Raw genomic sequence first — 19757 nt, 5'->3', positions numbered from 1 at the left:
ACATCATTGCTGTCCTATCTGGCAAATCATCACCAACTCCAAAGTCAAACAATGTGTCCCCTATATATTTCTGGAGGAGTTTTACGACTTTGGTTCTTACATTTAGAACTTTAACGATATACTTACAATGTAGGATTAAAGGTTCTGGAGGACACTGCCCTTCCCCCTTCTAAGTAAATGATGAATCTCAAAATGAGGAGGGAGTGTTCTCATATTTTATAAGTGCATGGGTATTTTGCTTGCATGTATGTCTTTGCAACATGTATGTCTGGTGCCTGCAGTGGCAAGAAGAGGGCATCAGATCCCCTGGAACTGGAGTTACAGGTAGTTGTGAGAGATCATGTGAGTGTTGAGAATTGAACCTAGGTCTTCTTGATGAGCAGCCAATGTTCATAACCACTGGCCAACTCTCTAGCTACCTCCATTTTATTTAAAAACTGTCTCAACTATTTTTTCTTTTTCTTTCCGAATGTAGGATTATCTTTTATGTGTATATGTGTAAATGCCCCATGGGCCAGATGAGGGTACTGGATCCCTTGAAACTGCAGTTATGGCGTTGTGAGCTCCCTGACATGGGTGAACAGCCAGTGCTCTGCTAAGCAAGCTCCTCTAGCTATAGGAACTCTTTGAGGTCTACAGAAGTAACATTAGGCTTTACTATTGCAGTTGCCAGTTTATATGCACTTCTGCATTTATTAACATCTTTCCACTAGCTTGTAGTATTAGAGTAAGACCCCTGTGTCTGCAGTTGGGCTAGCAGTACTCTTAACTACTGACCATCTCTCCAGCTCCTACTTTGTAAACTTATGACCGTTTCAGTTCCAACAAGAAAATCTGTTTTCCAGATAAAAGAACAAGGGAATTGGGGACCTGGCAGGACAGTGAACAAAACACCATTTATCAAGAAATCCAACAGGACTGAGAAACATTCAGGCAGCCTGTGACTGATGAGGGGTGAAGAGATTCAAATTATCTTAGCCAGGTTTGGTAGTTAATCTTTAATCTCAGTACCTGGATAAAGGCTGAGGCAGGAGGACTGCTTTGAGTCTGACGCTAGTCTGGGCTATAGAGTAAGATCCTGTCTTAAAAAATAAAACAAAGCTCATCTTTAATTGTTACACTTCCCCAATCTCATTCTGCAGTTCCCTCCTGATTCCTTTTCTTCTCAGTTAAATTCCAATAGAGACAACCATCTGCTTGACCCACCATTAGCTATGATGAAAGGATCCAGTTGACCTTCAGTAAAACCAACGTAAGGCACAACTACTCAGAGTACTGTGTATTTTCAAAGTATTTAGGAATATTTTAATTAGAAAAATAAAGGCAATAAGATTATCTAATAGGTTCTAAAAGTACCCATGAATTAAGTCACTCACATCCCCCCACTTAAAAAGTGAGACACATTTTTAAAATCACAACGCTATTAAACTTTTACAATAAGGAATAAAACCATGTTGTTAGGGTACAAAAATCTGAAATTCTGAGCATGAAAATAATTTATTAGACATCTGACTTTCAAACATTGGGCCCATTGGAGACAGAATTAACATAGCTCACAGAGGAGAAAAAGTATTCCAGCCAACACCTGTTTCATTTCAGATTTCATGGGGAGTCTCTGCATCTTGGAGGACAGCCTTACCCTAAGCATTCATATATTCCATGCTGATTGGATGAATGATGAGAAATAGTGTGTACATAGGCGGGCAGTGTCATTGGCGAGTGTGACTCCAGGAATATTCTTAAGCACAAGAAACGACACTTCCTGCAGCACATCTTTGATTATCAAAACAAAAAAAAAAACCAAAAAAAACAAAAAAAACAAAAAGGAATACCACTAAATATCACCTGACAGACAGGAAGCAGTGTGTATGCATTTAGGCCAATAGGTTGCTATGGAAAAAATGTCACAATGAGATTTCTGTAAAATCAAAAAGTAAACTTTAATTAACAGCAAATTTTAATACGTGATTCTGTTACTAAAAACCAGAGTAAAGAAACTCAAGTAACAAAATGGAATTTAGGGAGGAAATGCAGGACTGTAATGTGGAATCATAGCTGCACTTCTTTGGCTAACTCATTAAAAAATGCCAATTAAATACTTTCAGTCAATTTTTATTTTTTAAAAAAGCAGCAAATCAACATCACAACTCAAGACTAACCTAAATGTGCATCGCATCTGACAGTGAAGCACACCTGGAAGTGGAGTGGAAAAGGTTTCCCCAAAACTCATCAAATATATGACCTCCAAAACTCCAGAAAAACAGCACTCTTTGTAAGCCTTTGTTAAGTGACTCGCAGGGGTCGGAGAGGTTATTGCTGTGGAACGAACCTGCAGTACAGTAGCATGAGTCTTGGGCATGAAGGAAAATCAACTCAGCAGTGTTAAGTTGAAAACATGGTAAGAAACTGTGTGGAGGAGAGAGGGCGGGGTGAGGCAGAGTGTGTAAGCCAGTCGACCCAAGAACAACAGAGATAGATCTATAACTTTCCAACTGAGACCAGGCATAGTAAATCTCCATTAAAAAAAAAAAAAGAATGGCAATTAAAACTTACAATTCCAACAGCCCACAAACCAAATAATAATATTGTAAAAAGAAATTCAAAGTATGTTCAGAGAGCTTCACCCCACCCACTATCTCATTCTGAGCACCCCAAGGAAAATAGAAGCATCCATGACTATCACAGATGAAAACAACACGAACGTCACTGGAATCAGTTCTTCCCCACTGAGGTATAAAAATCTATATAGAAATCTCATACTATACTATAACAAATTGTACTTCTCATAATTCTTTTTAATTTCCTTTAAACCCTGTTTGACATAATTTTTATTGTTGTAAAAATGTTTTCATGATTCTGAACCTGGTTCCAGTTCTTTTCCACTTACTTTTCTATCAATATTTAATATTTCGGCTACTGATTCTAATCAGGAAATCTCTTCTTCACAAGGCACATTCAGCAGAAACGGCTGACGTGCACGCAAGCTGTAGAAAGTGCATCTATCCCGAGAGCACTTGTGCGCCTGTTTTGGGATCTGAAGGCTTTGCCACTGTCCTTGATGAAGACTCTTCCAGTCTTGTAAACATCAGTGTGCACAGTCTCACTACTTTGCAGTCTCATGTCCTGGGACAGGAAGGCTGGTTCACAGCAAGTGAAAAGCTAGGAGGTGAGTTTTAATGGCTGATAACCCTTAACATCCCGCAGAAGAGGAAAACACTTTTCCTTTTCTGCTACTGAAGAATGTGGCAGAAATGTGTGCTGAGGTAGCCCAGTCAATCCTTCTTTCTTTGTTGTTGTTGTTGTTGTAAGTTTGGTCTCAGAATATCTCTGGAAGGGTGACATTTCGAAGAAGCCACTGCTGGGACCGGCTTCCAGTGCAGTCTCTGATGCTGGGCACCTGGCTGTCCTCTTCTGTGGCTTTATCCAGGCACTGATTGCTGTTCACATGCTGCAGGGTCAATTTCTGAAAGTGGCAGAGGGAAACACACAGCTTAACTAGCAAGTGGAAAAAAAGCAAACCCCCAGCACCGCTCCCTCCTTTTCTTGGAGACAGCACTGCACTATTTATCCCTGGATGGCCTAGAGCTTGCTACACAGACCAGGTTGGCCTGAACTCCCAGAAATCCACCTGCCTCTGCCTCCCAAGTGCTGGGATTAAAATTGTGTACCACTGCCACCCCTCCCCCACCACATTTTATAGTTTCCTTAAAGTAAAAAGAAAACTCCAGGTCAGGTAGTGACTACTAACCTAGGTTCCTCCAACGTATTTCCAAACGACTGTTTCCATTACTTTTCATTTCTCTGTGATAAGGCTATTTAATTCTATGATTCTAAACCTTAAGCTTTTAGAAACATGGGTCCTTATATAGACTTAATACACAAGAATGCTGGAGTAGCTGAGACACAGTACAATCAACCATAAACTTAGATATGAAATCCAGACGGTATCCTTATAGTGAGGGGAGGTGTTGTAGCACACAAAAGCACAGGATCTCGACTAGGTTGCTAGCCTAGGCAACTTGGGCTTTCTCACTTTTAAAATAAGTATTGCAACACAGCCCATACTTTAAAAGGCTCTGTGAGGCAGCAGCAACAGAATTGAATTATGTGGTCCCTCACTCACAAAAGACACTATAAGTAATCAGGGAGGGAGAAAGCTATTTACCTCAATGCTTACAGTTTAGATTTGATACTTTCATGCTGATTTTTAGGGTAATTTCTAAAGAGTAAATTCATAGTGATCACTATCTACAATAATCTGATAATGTGTTCAAGACCAAAGACCAACAATGAACTGGTATAGAGTGTACCGCTGAGTGGTACCTATCAGGTCAAGTAACTGTAACCATAACAAACACACATTTATCTGATTTTTCACCTATATCTTCATGTTAATGTAATTCTTTTCTCTGTAAGATCTCACTTAAAATTTTATATTCTATTTTACTTTATGTGTATGGTGTTTTGCTTGTATGTACACCTGTATGCTATGTGTATGCTCCGTGCCTTTGGAGGTCAAAAGAGGGCATAAGATCCCTTTGAACTGAACCACCACATGGGTGACAAGAATTGAACCTAGGTCCTCTGTAAGAACAGGCAAGTGCTCTTAACCAGAGCCAATTCTCTAGCCCCTGAACCATCATTTTCATGATGCCTCTTTTTTTTTTTTTTTTTTTTTTAAAGATTTATTTATTTATTATATGTAAGTACACTGTAGCTGTCTTCAGACGTACCAGAAGAAGGCATCACATCTAATTATGGGTGGTTGTGAGCCACCATGTGGCTGCTGGGATTTGAACTCATGACCTTCTGAAGAGCAGTCGGTGCTCTTCCCCGCTGAGCCATCTCACCAGCCCATGATGCCTCTTTTAACGGTCTTTTTAACTTAAAAGATAACAGAAACTAATGATAGTATCCATTTCTTTACTTCTAGTTCTATATTACCCTGTTCTGTGTCCAAGTGAGCCCTGGCAAATGACTGTAGATGGTCCCAGCACACCGACCTGAGGTTTGGTCTCACCTACTTCAACTCTCACAGACAGATGCATGGGAACTGCACCTTGAGGATGCTGAAGCTGCGTGGCCAGTGACTGTGCTACCTTTGCTAAAGCAGGTGGGTGTGGCTTCCTGCCTGAGGATGGGCTTTACAGTGTGACACAGGCTAGCAGCTAGGAAGCCAGATTCTGCATGCATGCCACACTTCAGTCTTCAATTTCAGTTGAGACAAAACCAGTGCACAATTCTCCAACATCCCACACTCCCTACAAAGGTGGCACCTATCCTTCCTTAGGCGCAAGGCCAGGATTACTAAAGCAGAGGAAAACCAAGCACAACAAACCTGTGATTGGGCAGTTGTTTTCCATCCAGTTTCTAAAAACACACATTCATTTACTTAGGGTTTTGTTTTTTTGGGGGGGGGAAGACAAGGCTTTGTTGTACAACGCAGGCTCCAGGCCCCTGAGTGCTGAGATCCTAAATGTGCCACAACATCCAGTTTTTTAGAATCTTTAACCGCTCCATGCTGAGTGTTCAAGTGCTCACCATCCAGATTGACCTGCTATCGGCAGGAGGTAAGCCTCCCAAGAGACCTGAATGCTGGTGAAGAACCTTGATCTAAACAAGGCTCCTGCTGCGACAGAGGTGAGGTGCCGAGCTCCATGGCTCCAGCACTGTACACTGCAGCATGACAGTACTCAACAGAGGACCTAAAGAATACAGAGTCTCTGGGGAGATGGCTCAGCAGGTAAGAGCATTGACTGCTCTTTGGAAGGTCCTGAGTTTGAACCTAGCAACCACATGGTGGCTCACAACCACCTGTAATGAGATCTGACACCCTCTTCTGGTGCATCTAAAGACAGCTACAGTGCCACAGTGAATTACACCAGAGTGAGCAGGGCCGGAGAGAGCGGGGCAGCACAGGTACTGAGTTCAATTCCCAGCAGCTACACACGATAGTTCACGGCCATCTGTACAGCTACAGTGTACTCATACACATAAAATAAATAAAAAAATAAATCTTTTTTTAAAGAAAAAAAAAAGAATACAGAGTCTCCAGAGAGAACTCGACTCAGGCATTGGGCAGGCAAGAGACACACCTCTAACAGCAACCCTTGAAGGAGAGGATAAATACTTTCATTACTTATGGCGAAGGCTACTTCATATTCACCTACCTCCTGCTTCTAGTCTCTAAATGTAAATGGGTCTCAATGTCACTGTATTTCACACGAGACTTTACAAGCAGCAAAGGTAAAGAGCTTACTGTTATGCTATAAATTTTATATATTACATAATATAGGTAAGATTTAAATATGCACAAAAATGTAAATTTAATTAAAAATAGTAGGGTACTAAACAAAGAGTCTTGGATCAAATATCAAGAATCCCAGGTCTGATTTATACCACCTTTTTTATTTATTTACTGTTGTGTGACTAGGGACAATTAACTTCTACCCATAAAACTGTATTGTGATTGAGGCTTCTCCTGTGGACTATTGACACAGTGCTCCACTCTTTCCTGGTTGGTATGCAGATGGAAGCAGGGCAGCTCGGACTGTCTGCTCCTCTCCAGATCTCCCTCTTTGGAATCCGCTCAGGCTACTGGGCTAGCAAGGCAGCTTGTCACCCCTTCCCTTTTCAGTTATTAATTCAGAAGCATCCCCTAGTAAATGTCTCAACAGCCATCTTTATCTTGGAGTCTGCTTTAGAGAAATCAGCCCAAGACATTATTAGTTTTCTCTCAGAAAAACAACTTTGCAAAGTGATCTGGAAATTTTAAAACTTCATATGTACAATCAGTTCTTTTTAAATACTTGAAACCATCTCTAGCTTCCTACATTTATAAATGAACATTCACTTTTGAAATACCCACTGTGGCAGGGTATAGATTGACTAGCCAAGACCATTCCCAAACTTTTGTCTTGGCCACCTCACATTATAACTTCACAAGAAACCCAAGCACTTGCTTTCCCTGTCTTCCTTACATCTATGGGTTCACTATAGGTCAAATCTACAACTCCCAACAAATTACAACAGTTTAGTAAGTGCTTTCTAGGAAAATTTATTTTCCTGAAAAAGAGTAACAGATCTGATAGTAAACAGCCCATCCTCCTTCCTTTCAGAGCTGAAATTGCAGTCATTTAAGGCATCAGAGTGATCCTAATCGCCGGGCGGTGGTGGCACACGCCTTTAATCCCAGCACTTGGAAGGCAGAGGCAGGCGAATTTCTGAGTTTGAGGCCAGCCTGGTCTACAGAGTGAGTTCCAGGACAGCCAGGGCTACACAGACAAACCCTGTCTTGGAAAACAAAAAACAAAAACAATAACAAAAAAACCCAGAGTGATCTTAATCCACACCAGAAACTTCTTACCTGGAGTTATGTAAGAAAAGTATCATCTAGCCACTGAAGTAAGTTCTTACCTAATTAATATCCTGTTATAGCCCAACAACTGAGGATAAGGAGCGTCTCCATCAAACAAACCTTTGGATGGACGCAATGGCTGTGCAGTTACAGCCACAGTGCAGGAGCACACATCTAGAAACAGCATCTGGACCACCGTAGCAGCGTTTAACAGTACTAGTTACCATCATCAGCACAGCAGCTTCAAACTGCAAATGTGCCCAGTGGCAGGCTGCAGCAGCATCTACTCCACAGGCCGCTAAGTAACTCACCACTGGGTCGTACTCCCAGAGCTGGTTGCCTTTTAGATGGTGGCATTTGAGCATGGTGACGGGGCCATTAAGTTTGGAAACGTCCAAACAAAGGTCATCTGTTCTAATTTCTTTGTTGGCAGTGTAAGAGAAAACCTGAAATGTAAACATGAACCTATGTAAGCTTTAATAGTAAAAAGAAAGTACTCAGCATTTTAGATGCTAACATTTCTATATTTTGTAGCCATGAGACAATGAAAACATCAGAATTAACTTCAACAGACACGGAGGAGCATATGAACATAGAGATATATACCAAAACTCAAACTTAAATCTTCCCTGGGCTATACTGAAATAACATGGAACTATTTCAAGACACGATTTTTTGTACATTGTTAAAGTAATGGAAAGTTTCAGAAGAGCTATACCAATTTTACACAAAGGAAAGTAAAAACCACCTTAGCTCTCTGTAGGCTGAGTATATTATTAAGGGCAGTCATTTGTTGTTTTGCCTTTTTCTAATAAGAACAAAATAAATTTTGTGCTCAGCAATGTTAATTCTGTTGTCATAGAGGCCTTTTAAATGTTTTATTAAAAAATCATTAGAAGCTGGCATGGCTGTGCACACCTTTAGTCCCAATAGTCTGGGAGGCAGAGGCGAGTGGATCTCTGTGAGTTCAAGGCCAAAATGGTCTAAAGAATGAGTTCTAGGACAGCCAGAGCTACATGGAGAAACCCTGTCTGAGGGTAGGGGGTGGTGAGAAGAAATCATTACAAGAGGCACATAGATCTCAAGTTCAAGGCCATTCTAGTCTATATTGAATGTTGTTGTAAGCTAGCCAAAGCTACACAGTGAGACCTATCTAAAAAATAAAATATACATCAATCATTATATTGAAAGTACCCTTTATCTAATACTTATTATTATTTTCTTTAAAGATATGAAAATGTTTCCTGAATAATGTTATGAGATTAAAAAAGCAAAATAAACCAAACTAAAAGTTGTTTTGAAAGTTTACTAATGGGCTGGCGAGATGGTTTAGTGGTTAAGAGTACTAACTGCTCTTCTGAAGGTCCTGAGTTCAAATCCCAGCAACCACATGGTGGCTCACAATCATCCGTAATGACATCTGATGCCCTCTTCTAGGGTGTCTGAAGACAGCTACAGTGTACTTAAATATAATAATAAATAAATATTTAAAAAAAAAGAAAGTTTACTAACATACTCACCTGATTACCTCCCATACCATGACAATTAAAAATTCCAACCTTTTCATTCTCTTTTCTAGCCATGTTATCTAGACATTGATTTGTTTCCACATTTCGTATCTGTGGGACAATGAGGACATCAGGAGTTAGAATGCTGGAGCTTAACTACAGGAGAGGTACACACAGATACACTAAAAGTCAATTTTTATTATTTCTTTAGTGACATTTATATCTTGAGTATAAATAGCAGCTATCTAAGTACACTTAGGGCCCACTCAATAGTAAGTAATTCACACTTGGTACAGTGAAGACCAACCATTCACATGTAACTGGTAAAGTCACAGACCCTAAGGGAGAACCTACAAATGCCATTTTCCTAAACCAGCAGAGCTTCCCTCTGGGTAGCTCTCAGTCCTCATTAAAGAAGCTTCTTTCTGAAGCAGATGGAGACCACTACAGAAAGCCACGACTGGTCTAAATATCAAGAGCAGACTGGGATGTGCAGCCTCACGCATGTGATATAATATAACCCCTGCAAAGGCTCAGGGAACAGCATGAAATGAGCAGAAGGACTGATAGTCAGAGGACCAAGGTTTCTGCTTCAAAGTAGTGTGTGTGTGTGTGTGTGTGTGTGTGTGTGTGTGTGAGAGAGAGAGAGAGAGATAGGGAAGTTGAACCAATGAAGTCTCAACAACATGGCTGCCTAAACATGACCCTAATAACACTAAGTGACATCCCAATGAAGATGGGGGAATCTTACAATGTCCTACTTCTAGTTAAAGAACTGTAAGCAATTAATGGCTATTTAGAAAATAGGAATCAGTTTTCTCCAGAGACAAGCCCCTGATAGGTTATCCAATCCCAAACAGTCAGTCCTAAACATGTGTATATATGAGCAACACTAAATGGACTCAAGTAGGGTACACGTGTGTGTTTATGTATGTACGTACGCATGTATGCATGTATGTACATACGTATGTATATATGTACATAAATACATATACATATATATGTGTGTAACAATAATTAAAAAGTAAGAGGTTCATAATTTGAGGGAGTTGGGGGGACACAAGAGAAGCTGGGGGGAAGAAGGGTAGAAATGATACAAATACAGTATTTATACTATGAAGGGTAAGTTAAAACTGTTCTTATTTCTTTTACTCTTTGAGTAATAAAACAATTCAAGGATACAAGATGCTGCTTTTGACAACCCCTCTGATACTGTCTCAGTTCAAAGAAAAAAAAAACCTTTCATTCACCAGTCTAAAGATGTGGTTGCTCTAAATCCTTGAGAGGCATGTCACTAACCTAGGTTTTCCTAACTGAAAGGGGAGAATGTGCAGGACAGGTGGGTGAGATGGGGGCTCATGGTTTTACTCACAGCATCAGCTCCCCCTGTGCTCACCTACAGCCTAAGTTTCTTTTTGCCCTCTTTCCCCAAGACTACTATCAGCCCGTCTTACTCTCAGCCAATAATCTGTCTTCACCTGAAGTCATTACAAGAGGACTTCTCAAGCACCAACACAAAATTCTACCACTCTCATCTGACCTGTACTCGATCCCATCTCTGCTTTCTATTCTGTCCCAAGAGATGAACTGCCTATGCTCCATCCTTTACATTAAAACTCTCTTCTATGCTGAATCCCTCTCCTATCAATTAAAATGCATGATGCTTACACTGGGTCTTTCATGTAACATACAATTTATCACCATAGCCAGTTCCTAGCAGACAGCCCAGAAGGGTTAAGTACATTCACACTGTTGTGAAACAGATCTTCAGCAATTTGCAGCTTACAAATCTGAACCACTTTAACCACTGAACAATCTTTTCTACCTCTGTTTCTAGTAGCCTGTACTTTCTGTTTCCATGCACACAATTGTAGGCACTTTACAGAAGTGGAATTACACATAATTTTTGTTAATAGCCTACTTCACTTAAGCAAAGTATCATTAACATTCCTTTATGAGATAATATACTTCAGGATGTCCATCCTTTTGAAGGCTGGATAATTTTCCACTGTATGTACATGCAACTTTTTGCTTACCAGTCATCTGTCTGGAAATCTGAATTGCCTGGGCCATGTAGGTTTGTCAACAGTGCTGCCATGGAACAAACACGTCCCTAAGATCCCTCACACCTGAATCTTACAGGTCACTACATCACATGATGGCTGTATTTTATTTGAGTGCTGATCAAGAGCATTGTCGCTGAGTCAGATCCCAGTAACGTAGTGTTAACTTTCTGAGGAACTCTATTGTCTTCCAGAGTACTTGTATCATTTTATAGTCCCTCTAATAGCACACAGAAGACCTGACTCTCCCACATCTGTCTATACTTGCTGCTATTTTTGACAGAAATTATCTTAAGGTGTGGGAGGCTGGCTTGGTCAAATTTTCTTTTAGGTCATTCTCATCAGCACAGGCTTCTTTTCTTCTTTTTAAAGTAGCGAACCCACTTAGATAGTTAGTCAATATTGGAATTTAAGTCTTGAATCTAATCATGACCACCAACCCTTAGGCAACAAGGACTGCTCATCATTGTTTAGGCATGAAGGCCAGCATCTCAGTAAGTTCTGATGGAGTCAGTTGTATTAAGAAGATCTTCTCAGGAGACACAGAGAGTAGTACCCACAGGTGCACCTCACAAAGTTACTGACACCACATTATAAACAGTACTTATACTGCAACCTTACATATCTTGCTTAAGTTTATAGGCTGGTAGACAAGTCATTCTGACTGGACTTAGGAAGCCAGCTGATGATGGCCACAAGCAGATAGAAGACTTGAGCCTCTCAAAGTTGCATTTACATTTTTAAAGATTTGTCTTATATTTCTGTGCACTATGTATGTGCCTGTTACCCATGGAAGTCCGAAGAGGGCATCAGATCCCCTGGGACTAGAGTTCTGTGTAGGTGCTAGAAATCAAACCCAGGTCCTCTGCAAGGGCATCAAGTGTTTGTAACTACAAAGCCTATTCTGCACCCAAAGTTTTACTTCTTTTACCATTACTCCTCATTTTTATAAATGATGAAGGTCAGCAGCCATTCTTACATAAACTGCTCTGTCTCATCTGCTCTAGCCACTATCTGAGATACCCTATATTTTTCATTATTTTTCTTCCCCAAGTATAAGATCAACAAGAGTGTATTTCACTTTATTTTATGCCACGTAGGCACTCAAATAGTGGTTAAATGAATAAAAATCAGTGAAGAAATTCCAACTTACAGAGATGGGGTTAGACATTCTGAGTGTCGAGGAGACTGAAATCAAAGATATGGCTGTGGCCCTCTTGTATCCATGTGCAATTATGACTTACAAAAGGAGATCTGTCCTGTTGACTACTATTACAAAATAGATGGATTTCCCCTTTACTTGGGTTTGTAATTTTTTTCTAAGTGAGTTGTCATTCAAGTGCATAAAGATCTACAGTGAATTACAGATGGCCTGAGTTCCACTGCTACAACAGGCAGCACAGACCTATTTCCTGATCAACCCAATGGAAACTGTACATTTTCAGAGGAGGAGGTGGGGAAAACACAGTACCTCCACTAACAAGTCAAAAGGAGGAAGTAAGTAACACAAGGCCAGCTTTACCAATGGAAGGAAATGCTTCCAAGACTAGCTGCAATGACTGGTGAGGATAGGAGCACCGCAATGACTGCCCCTAAGTGCACACCCAGGGGCTAGAGGATACAGATTTTCAGTTTGTGAGCAATCTGGTCTCTAGGACAACTGCTCAACCCTAGTGTAATAGTATAAAAGTGACCCAAGGCAGTAATAAAAGCACAGGCATAGAAACAGGCTGGACTTGCCCAGACACAAGTATCCCATCCGTAACAGAGACAGCCAATATATGCCTTTGCTCCTCAAAGAACCTTCCCTTTGGCTTCTCTGAAATCTTTCTGAGATTTTAACTTCTAAGAGTGTGTCAGAAGAAAATTATGCCAAATTCCAGTAAAAGTTTTTTAGAGGGAGAAGGAAGGGAAGGAACGACTGACTATAGTATGACAAGGTAGAAGTCCTGTGTCCCCTGGGAAAGACAGACAGGTGGACAATAAAGAAGGGCCAATAACAAGAAAACAGTTGGTCAGTACTATCTACATAATGCTACCAAAGGAAACTCTTGATTACGGAAATTTTTAAACTCATAAACTATAAAAAATGACCTTTACCCCACAGATCAGTAAAAATAAATTCCTTTAACATACTTTCATACATTTGTTCTTACATTATTGTTATAAGCACCTAAACTGATGTTAAATCTGTACTAGGCTGTTGAAAATTACCACCTTAAACTAACAAATAGGATGTTGGGAAGTTAGAAGATTACTAGGAAAAGACATTCAAGTCTTTATGGTTTAATAGGCTAGATAGAGTATTCTACTCTAACGAAGGAGTAGTCCAGTGTTTTTGCTTCAAAAATTTGGAGCGGGAATAGTCAAATTACAAGTGGTAAAGTACTCGCTAAGCAGTAATTCAGTGGTGCACGCAGAATCTCTATGTGACTGTGAGAACAGAGGTGAGACTACCTCTAAGAAGAAGCCAACAGAAAGGATAACAAAAAAAAAAAAAAGGTTCCTTCTTGGAATGAAGGGAGAAAAAAAGTTACTAAAGATATATGTAAGGTGGTTGGTTTTCTTCCAAGAGAAGAAATAACTCAGACTTGTAAGAGAATTCTGACTTAGAGACTGAACTTTTAAACAATGTTTTTAAAAGACCCAAGTCTAGTCTAAGAAAGATCAAACTGATTTTTTTTGGAGGGGTATCTCTATTATATAACTCAAATTCACAGAGATCTACCTGCCTCTGCCTCCCAGGGCTCAGATTCAATACATGTGTCACTATACCTGGTTCCAATTTGAATTCTTAAACACAGAACAGAGGTCTAGCTAGATGCTAATAAATAAATAACTGACATATTATAAACAAGATTCAAGAACTGTTTACTGTCTAGGTCACTATAACAGATGGCAACATCTTTTTCATACTAGATCCTTTAGTACAGGCATGCACTGGGATTAAAAAGTATAACTAATTTGCAAATTTGTCTTATTTTTAATTATTTCAAGAAAAATAATGCTGAATTCTAAGAGAAGCAACATAGGGCATCACAAGACACAAACATGTTTTTCCCCATTTTCATGTTAAAACTGTGAAACTTAAAATTCTCAAAGGAAAATAAAACTGTACCCCAAATATATATACAGAAAAGTGTTTTAACCCTCCTCATCAAATTATCTTCACTCTGAAATTTCTCAGGCTTTGATCTGGACTAACTCAAGGGTATTAGCTTTAGAAGGTGCAGGTTTCAAGTAAATGGCTTAGCTTGTTAAAATATGTACACTGATGACACTGCTACATTTAATTTTAAAAATTATTTATTTTAATTTATGTGTGTTTTACCAGCATGTATATATGTATACCACGGATATGCCTAGTACCCTCAAGAGCCAGAAGAGGACACTGGATCCCTGTAACTGGAATTACACATAAAGGATTCTGGATTGTCACCCCAGTCTTCTACAAGACCAACAAGTGCCTCTTAACTGCTGAGCAATCTCTCCAATGTGATAAAAAATAGTAAAATGTTTCTGGGAAAGTATCTCAGAGGGGCAGTAACTGCTTAGCACATGAAAGTACTTGGATTCACTTCCTAGTATGAGGGGGGAGAAAAGACAAAAATTTTAATTTATGTGTGTTTTGCCAGTATATATGTACATGTACCATGGATATGCCTAGTACCCTTGGAGGCCAGAAGAGGACACTGGATCCCTGTAACTGGAGTGACAAGACTTCACCTTATGAGGCAAACTACTTCCTTACCCATACTTGAGGTTAAATACACTTTAATAACGAAGGTACTTTAAGAACCTTAGAAGATAGAAGTTTTAACTTCTTAAAGACATAATAACTATACAGAATATATATATTTATATGTATGTATGTAGGTATGTATGTATACACATATACTTGTTTTTACCTCTCCCAATGAGAAATAGTGACGAGGAATTTGAGAATCAGGGTAAATATGTTCTAGGTACCAAGAGAAAGGTTTGCACTGTAGTTTACGTCTTAGAGCGAGTCTTGATGATATATCTCCATAATCTACCTTTGTAACACCTGTTGAAAGAAATAATTGACTGATTTATTAGAGTTCTGTTTGGTAACACATGTCTGGTTAGATGCTCATTCTCTCAAGGCAGCTAACTGGGAAATGGGGCATTTACTAGGTGACATATAAACTCCAAGTGGTTTGCTATGGACCCACCTCCCAGAGTAGAAAGCAACAATAAAGCACATATTTTAATTTTTTTCAAAGAAAAAAAAATCATGTGTAATAATGCAACACATACTAATATTAAACAACAATAAGCTACATAGGGATCAAAAAACTTTAATGCACATTAAGGTAAAAAAATTTCAATTAAGATCTATTTGTTGTAAATATTTAACAGTACAACTATTCCCAGTCAGCGTTCTCTCATATAACTCACTGAACTATGTTCACACCCAGAGTCTTGAAGTATTACAACTGAACATCAAGGTAGACTAGTAATACTTTCAAACAGGCTTAGTGTGAGGAGGAGGAGAAGAAAGAGAAAGAGGAAGAGAAAACAGATAAACACAAAAGCCTGATTATTCTTGAGGAATGCTATGGGCTGTCTACTGGCTTTAAGACATGAGATGGTTTCATAAAAGCCCTAAACAGCACATGGAGAGCCTGCTTATGCAGGCTGCTCATAACACATTTCTGAGGTGGCACTGTTTTATGGGGCAGGGGATGTGGCTCAGTTGGGAGTACCTCCTGCAAAAATACAATCTTGGGCCAGTAACATGGCTCAGTGGATAAAGATTCTTGCTAACAAAACTTGAAGACCTGAGTTCAATCCCTGGCACGCACATGGTAGAAAGAGAGAGAACCAACTCCCGTAAGTTAAATGTGGAGTTCACACATGGGCTATGGCACAAGTGCCATCCTGCTCAGATTAAAAATAATTCTAAACATACAAAAAGAAAAGTATACTCTTGTATATATCATTCAATAAACACTAACCTGGAGAAATTATATAGAAGAAATTCTTGAATTCATCCATCCATACTTCTGCAAGCCGCCTGTTATTCTTATTGATAATCTGCCCTGTCCCTCCTGGAAATGTGTAAGGTGTAGCTTTCCGAAACACATGACCAACATGAGAGCATGTGACTATTTCCAAAGTTCCTCCACACTGCCAAATCTGAAAAGAGCAGAACATAGCTTAGTGACTACCTAACAAAGGCTCCTGTAGGATTCATGCATATTTTTCTTTTCAATGGGAAGGGTTTTGACTTTTACTTATAATCATGAATGGAAAAAGCTGTAGTTACTGGTAAATTTTCCCTAAGATGTCTCCAAATTACCAAATCTGAATTAAAGAGCAAAGCAGACTGTGTTGGACATGTAGTTTAAAATTCATGCTTCATTTAATACCAACACTCGGGAAGTAGAGACAATGAATCTCCAGGAGTTAAGGCCAGCCAGATCTATTTAGAGAGTTCCAGGCCAGTCAATATTACACAGTGAAACCATTTAACAAAGAAACAAGAAAGTTCAGGGCTCAGAGAGTCTGCTCCGGTATATAACCAATTTTGCCCTAGGATCGAGTGTTTTACAAAATTTTGGTCAAAATCAGATTAAGATACAGAATAGATAGGTTATGAACTAGACATAGAAGAGTGGGATGTATAGCAGCAGTTCTCTAAATGCAGATGATGTTCAGCATCACAAATTTAAACTGCTTAACCACAATCAGCCCTTGTCAACAAGGACACAGTATTTTAGGAAAATGTCCTACATGTTGGATGTGGCTTATGATTTAACACTGCACTACACCCCCCCTCCCCCACGATCATGGAGTACCCAAATCGTTTCTATTTCTGCCTCTCCAAACTTGTGCCACTACTGACACAACACATAGAACAGACACCACCATGATTTCTTCAACAGCACAAAGACAGCACATGTCCTACTCTATTTGTTCAATCAATGAAGACATGGAACAAATGGAGAATCAACAACAGACTTATATTCTTGATTCAAAGCAATTGTTTCAAAATATATTTTTGTACCATAAAGAAAAATACCATATATGCAATTAAAACTCACATTTTGAAAAAAAAATGCCTTTGTTAACTATTTAGTGTGTGTACCTCAGGTTTTCCCAGGATTACACTGTGTTGAATTAGAGCTGGATGGGCCTTCCCTGAAGTTGCCACACCTCTCCTTTACAGGGCGGCAGAGTCTTTGATAGCAAGAGCTTCCTGCTTCCACCTACAGCACACCCAGTTTTTGTCTCTATTGTAATATGCTTGCTATGTGTTAGAAGCTATTAGCAGCATACATTGCCATCTAACATGCAGATAGTAGTGAATATAAAATGAAAGGTCAACTGGGTTGAATTAACTGCAGAGTAATTCCAGAATGCATTACCTTTTTCTTCTTTTTTTGTGGTGGATGTGTATGCATGTGTGTGTGGTTAATGTTGGGCGTCTTTATAAATCACTCTCTACCTTATTTTTTTGGGACAAGATCTCTTACTGAAACCAGAGTTCACTGGCTTAGCTATGGATTCTACTGTCTCCATGTCCCCAGCACTGGGATTATAGCTTGCACTGATTGTCATGCCTAGCCTTTAAAGAAAAAACTTAAGCACTGAATTGATTTGGTCTGTGTGTGTGAGAGAACAACTTGCAGGAGTGGGTTCTCTCCTTCTATCGTGCTGACTCAGACTGCAGAAGACTTTACCACTTGGGCCACCTCAGCAGATCCATGTCCAGCTTTTGTTAAGGTGGAAGCTAGGAATCAAAGTCAGATCTCCTTGTGTATATAGCAAGCACTTTACTGACTGAACCATCTCCGTAATTGTTGTCACCTTTTATTGAAAAATATAAAACTGATAATACCAGACAATAAGAGAACAATTTTCAAGTAGATAAGTATATAATACAATCAAATTGTTTTTACAGTTACACATCAAAGCAGCCTATTTAATTACAAATTGTTTCTATTTAGTTGCTGATGCCTGAATTACTTCTTTAAAATAACAGAAATTGAGAACTGAAGAATTATGCATAGGTTTAACAGCTAAACTATTAAAGATAACTGGATTATTTGCTGAAATGGGTTTTTAAAATCTTCCATAACGTCATCAAACTTTTTATAGGCTGAAAGTTCTAGAGTCAGATTAAACTCACTAAATTTTATTTCTTACATAAACAACAACAAAAAAGGAACACAGATTTGTGGTTAAGTAAAAGATTTTATTTTTTTGTCAAAGGGAACTTACCCTAAATGAAATTTCTAGGTTTTCTCCTCCCCAAATATCCATTCCAGCATCATATGTTCCAATTTCCTGAAAGTAATCTCTGTCTATTGAAAAAAGGCCTCCGGCCATTGTAGGTGTTCTGAAATTCAATCATAATACTATGCCATTAATTTTAATAATTTAAATTTATAATCAGTGTTTTGATAAAAGTACTATACTCCTACAGTTGTTTATAACTACAGAACAATGCTTACTCTTAACCTCTTGAGCAATGTTTGTGCCCACGGGGTTTTCTGTGTCAGACATGATCTGTACCTGCCCATGCTCTGTTTAAGCCCTAAGGATGCTTCCTGTCCTTAGCATCTTTCTTGATCTTTAGTACTCAAAGATCTATCTCACAGTCCTTAAATTTAATGTATTTCTCAAAATCTCCATTTAGCATTGTGAGGACCACACTTTTCTAGGCTTAAAAGTCAGTAAGTACCACCCAGATGGTACATGCTAGTAAAATGTTACGGCTCAAGATACAACTTTGAGCTAGTATTAACATAAGGACACAACTGATTGAGGAGTAGCTTGATTTAAACACAGACTAACCTTAGAAATCGGTAATGTTTTCATACAGAAAAGAAAGAATATATGTATGTTATCATCACTTATCATGTGTACTAGGAGTTTGCAGGATGAAAAAATATATAACTTTGTTAACTGGAGGGGAAAAATCCTTCTTTAAAAAATATGTGAAATACAATTCTTGACTACCTACAAAGTATACAATTGCTTTATTTCTCAAAGAACACCTTTAACCCCATGATAAAGTGTTACAACTCTGCAATATACTATTAAGAAAATGTCTGACAAATTACCTGACAGGAAGAGTCCGGTCACCTTTCCTTCTGTCCATTTCTCGCTGGGGAACAGGATACCAACGAAAATTGAGCTTCCAGTTGAATCCACCATAGGTCATGTCAGAGCCCGCCATGTACTCGAAAGTATCATCACTGATCACATCGATGATAGGACACACCACTGTTCTCCTGAGGTCATAAAAGCAAATTTAAAATCTGCAACTGTACCTACTTACTATAACAACTATACAACTAAACAACGGTTAAGTTTATTCATGCTATAATCTATACCAAGCCAGTATCAAAATCATTTGTTGGCTGAGAACCTTAAGGCTTTTTGCATTTCTTCTGTTACATACACTCTTTACTAACTGCAACATGGAAAATATTATAAGGTATTTCAAAAATTACTTTTTAGTGATCACGCTTAATCCTTTTTAGGTAAAATTTTTCTTTATAAACAACTCTTATCATTTCTACTCTTCAGTTTTTTGTTAGTGGGGAAGTGAGTACATAATCTGCTTTCAGGAAAAATGTCCAGCACTGATGTTACTTAATTAATGGCAACTGCTTTCTAGTCATGTTATATACCTATATAGCTTTACCATAATGCTATTAACTTTGAAGTTGATTTCTTATATTTTTTAATTCAATTACATTTAAAAAAATAACAGTTCAGGACACACACACACTCACACCCACACACACACCCTCTAACACACACACACACTCACTCTCACACACACACACA

The 19757-nt window shown here is 38.9% G+C and overlaps 1 protein-coding gene across 5 annotated transcripts in view; it reads right to left on the bottom strand.

Moving 5' to 3' along the window:
* Positions 1-1280: 1280 nt before the first annotated feature.
* Positions 1281-19757, bottom strand: part of Galnt1 (polypeptide N-acetylgalactosaminyltransferase 1) — an 81781-nt gene continuing 63304 nt past the window's right edge. For 4 of the 5 annotated variants that reach the window (XM_031365140.1, XM_031365135.1, XM_031365139.1 and 1 more), the window contains 7 exons: positions 19025-19195; positions 18180-18297; positions 15911-16091; positions 14837-14976; positions 8878-8976; positions 7669-7803; positions 1281-3463 (listed from right to left, as the gene is read on the bottom strand). In XM_031365140.1, the coding sequence (XP_031221000.1) occupies positions 3317-3463; positions 7669-7803; positions 8878-8976; positions 14837-14976; positions 15911-16091; positions 18180-18297; positions 19025-19195 (991 nt within the window). In that variant the 3' untranslated portion in view covers positions 1281-3316. The remainder of the gene's footprint in view (positions 3464-7668; positions 7804-8877; positions 8977-14836; positions 14977-15910; positions 16092-18179; positions 18298-19024; positions 19196-19757) is intronic. The other variant, XM_031365136.1, reaches the window with a different exon arrangement.

The sequence above is a fragment of the Mastomys coucha genome, unplaced genomic scaffold (genome assembly GCF_008632895.1).
Source record: "Mastomys coucha isolate ucsf_1 unplaced genomic scaffold, UCSF_Mcou_1 pScaffold13, whole genome shotgun sequence".
NCBI classification, from domain to species: Eukaryota; Metazoa; Chordata; class Mammalia; order Rodentia; family Muridae; genus Mastomys; species Mastomys coucha.
Note: the sequence above shows the minus strand (reverse complement) of the source record. Positions and strands in the feature narration are given on the sequence as shown.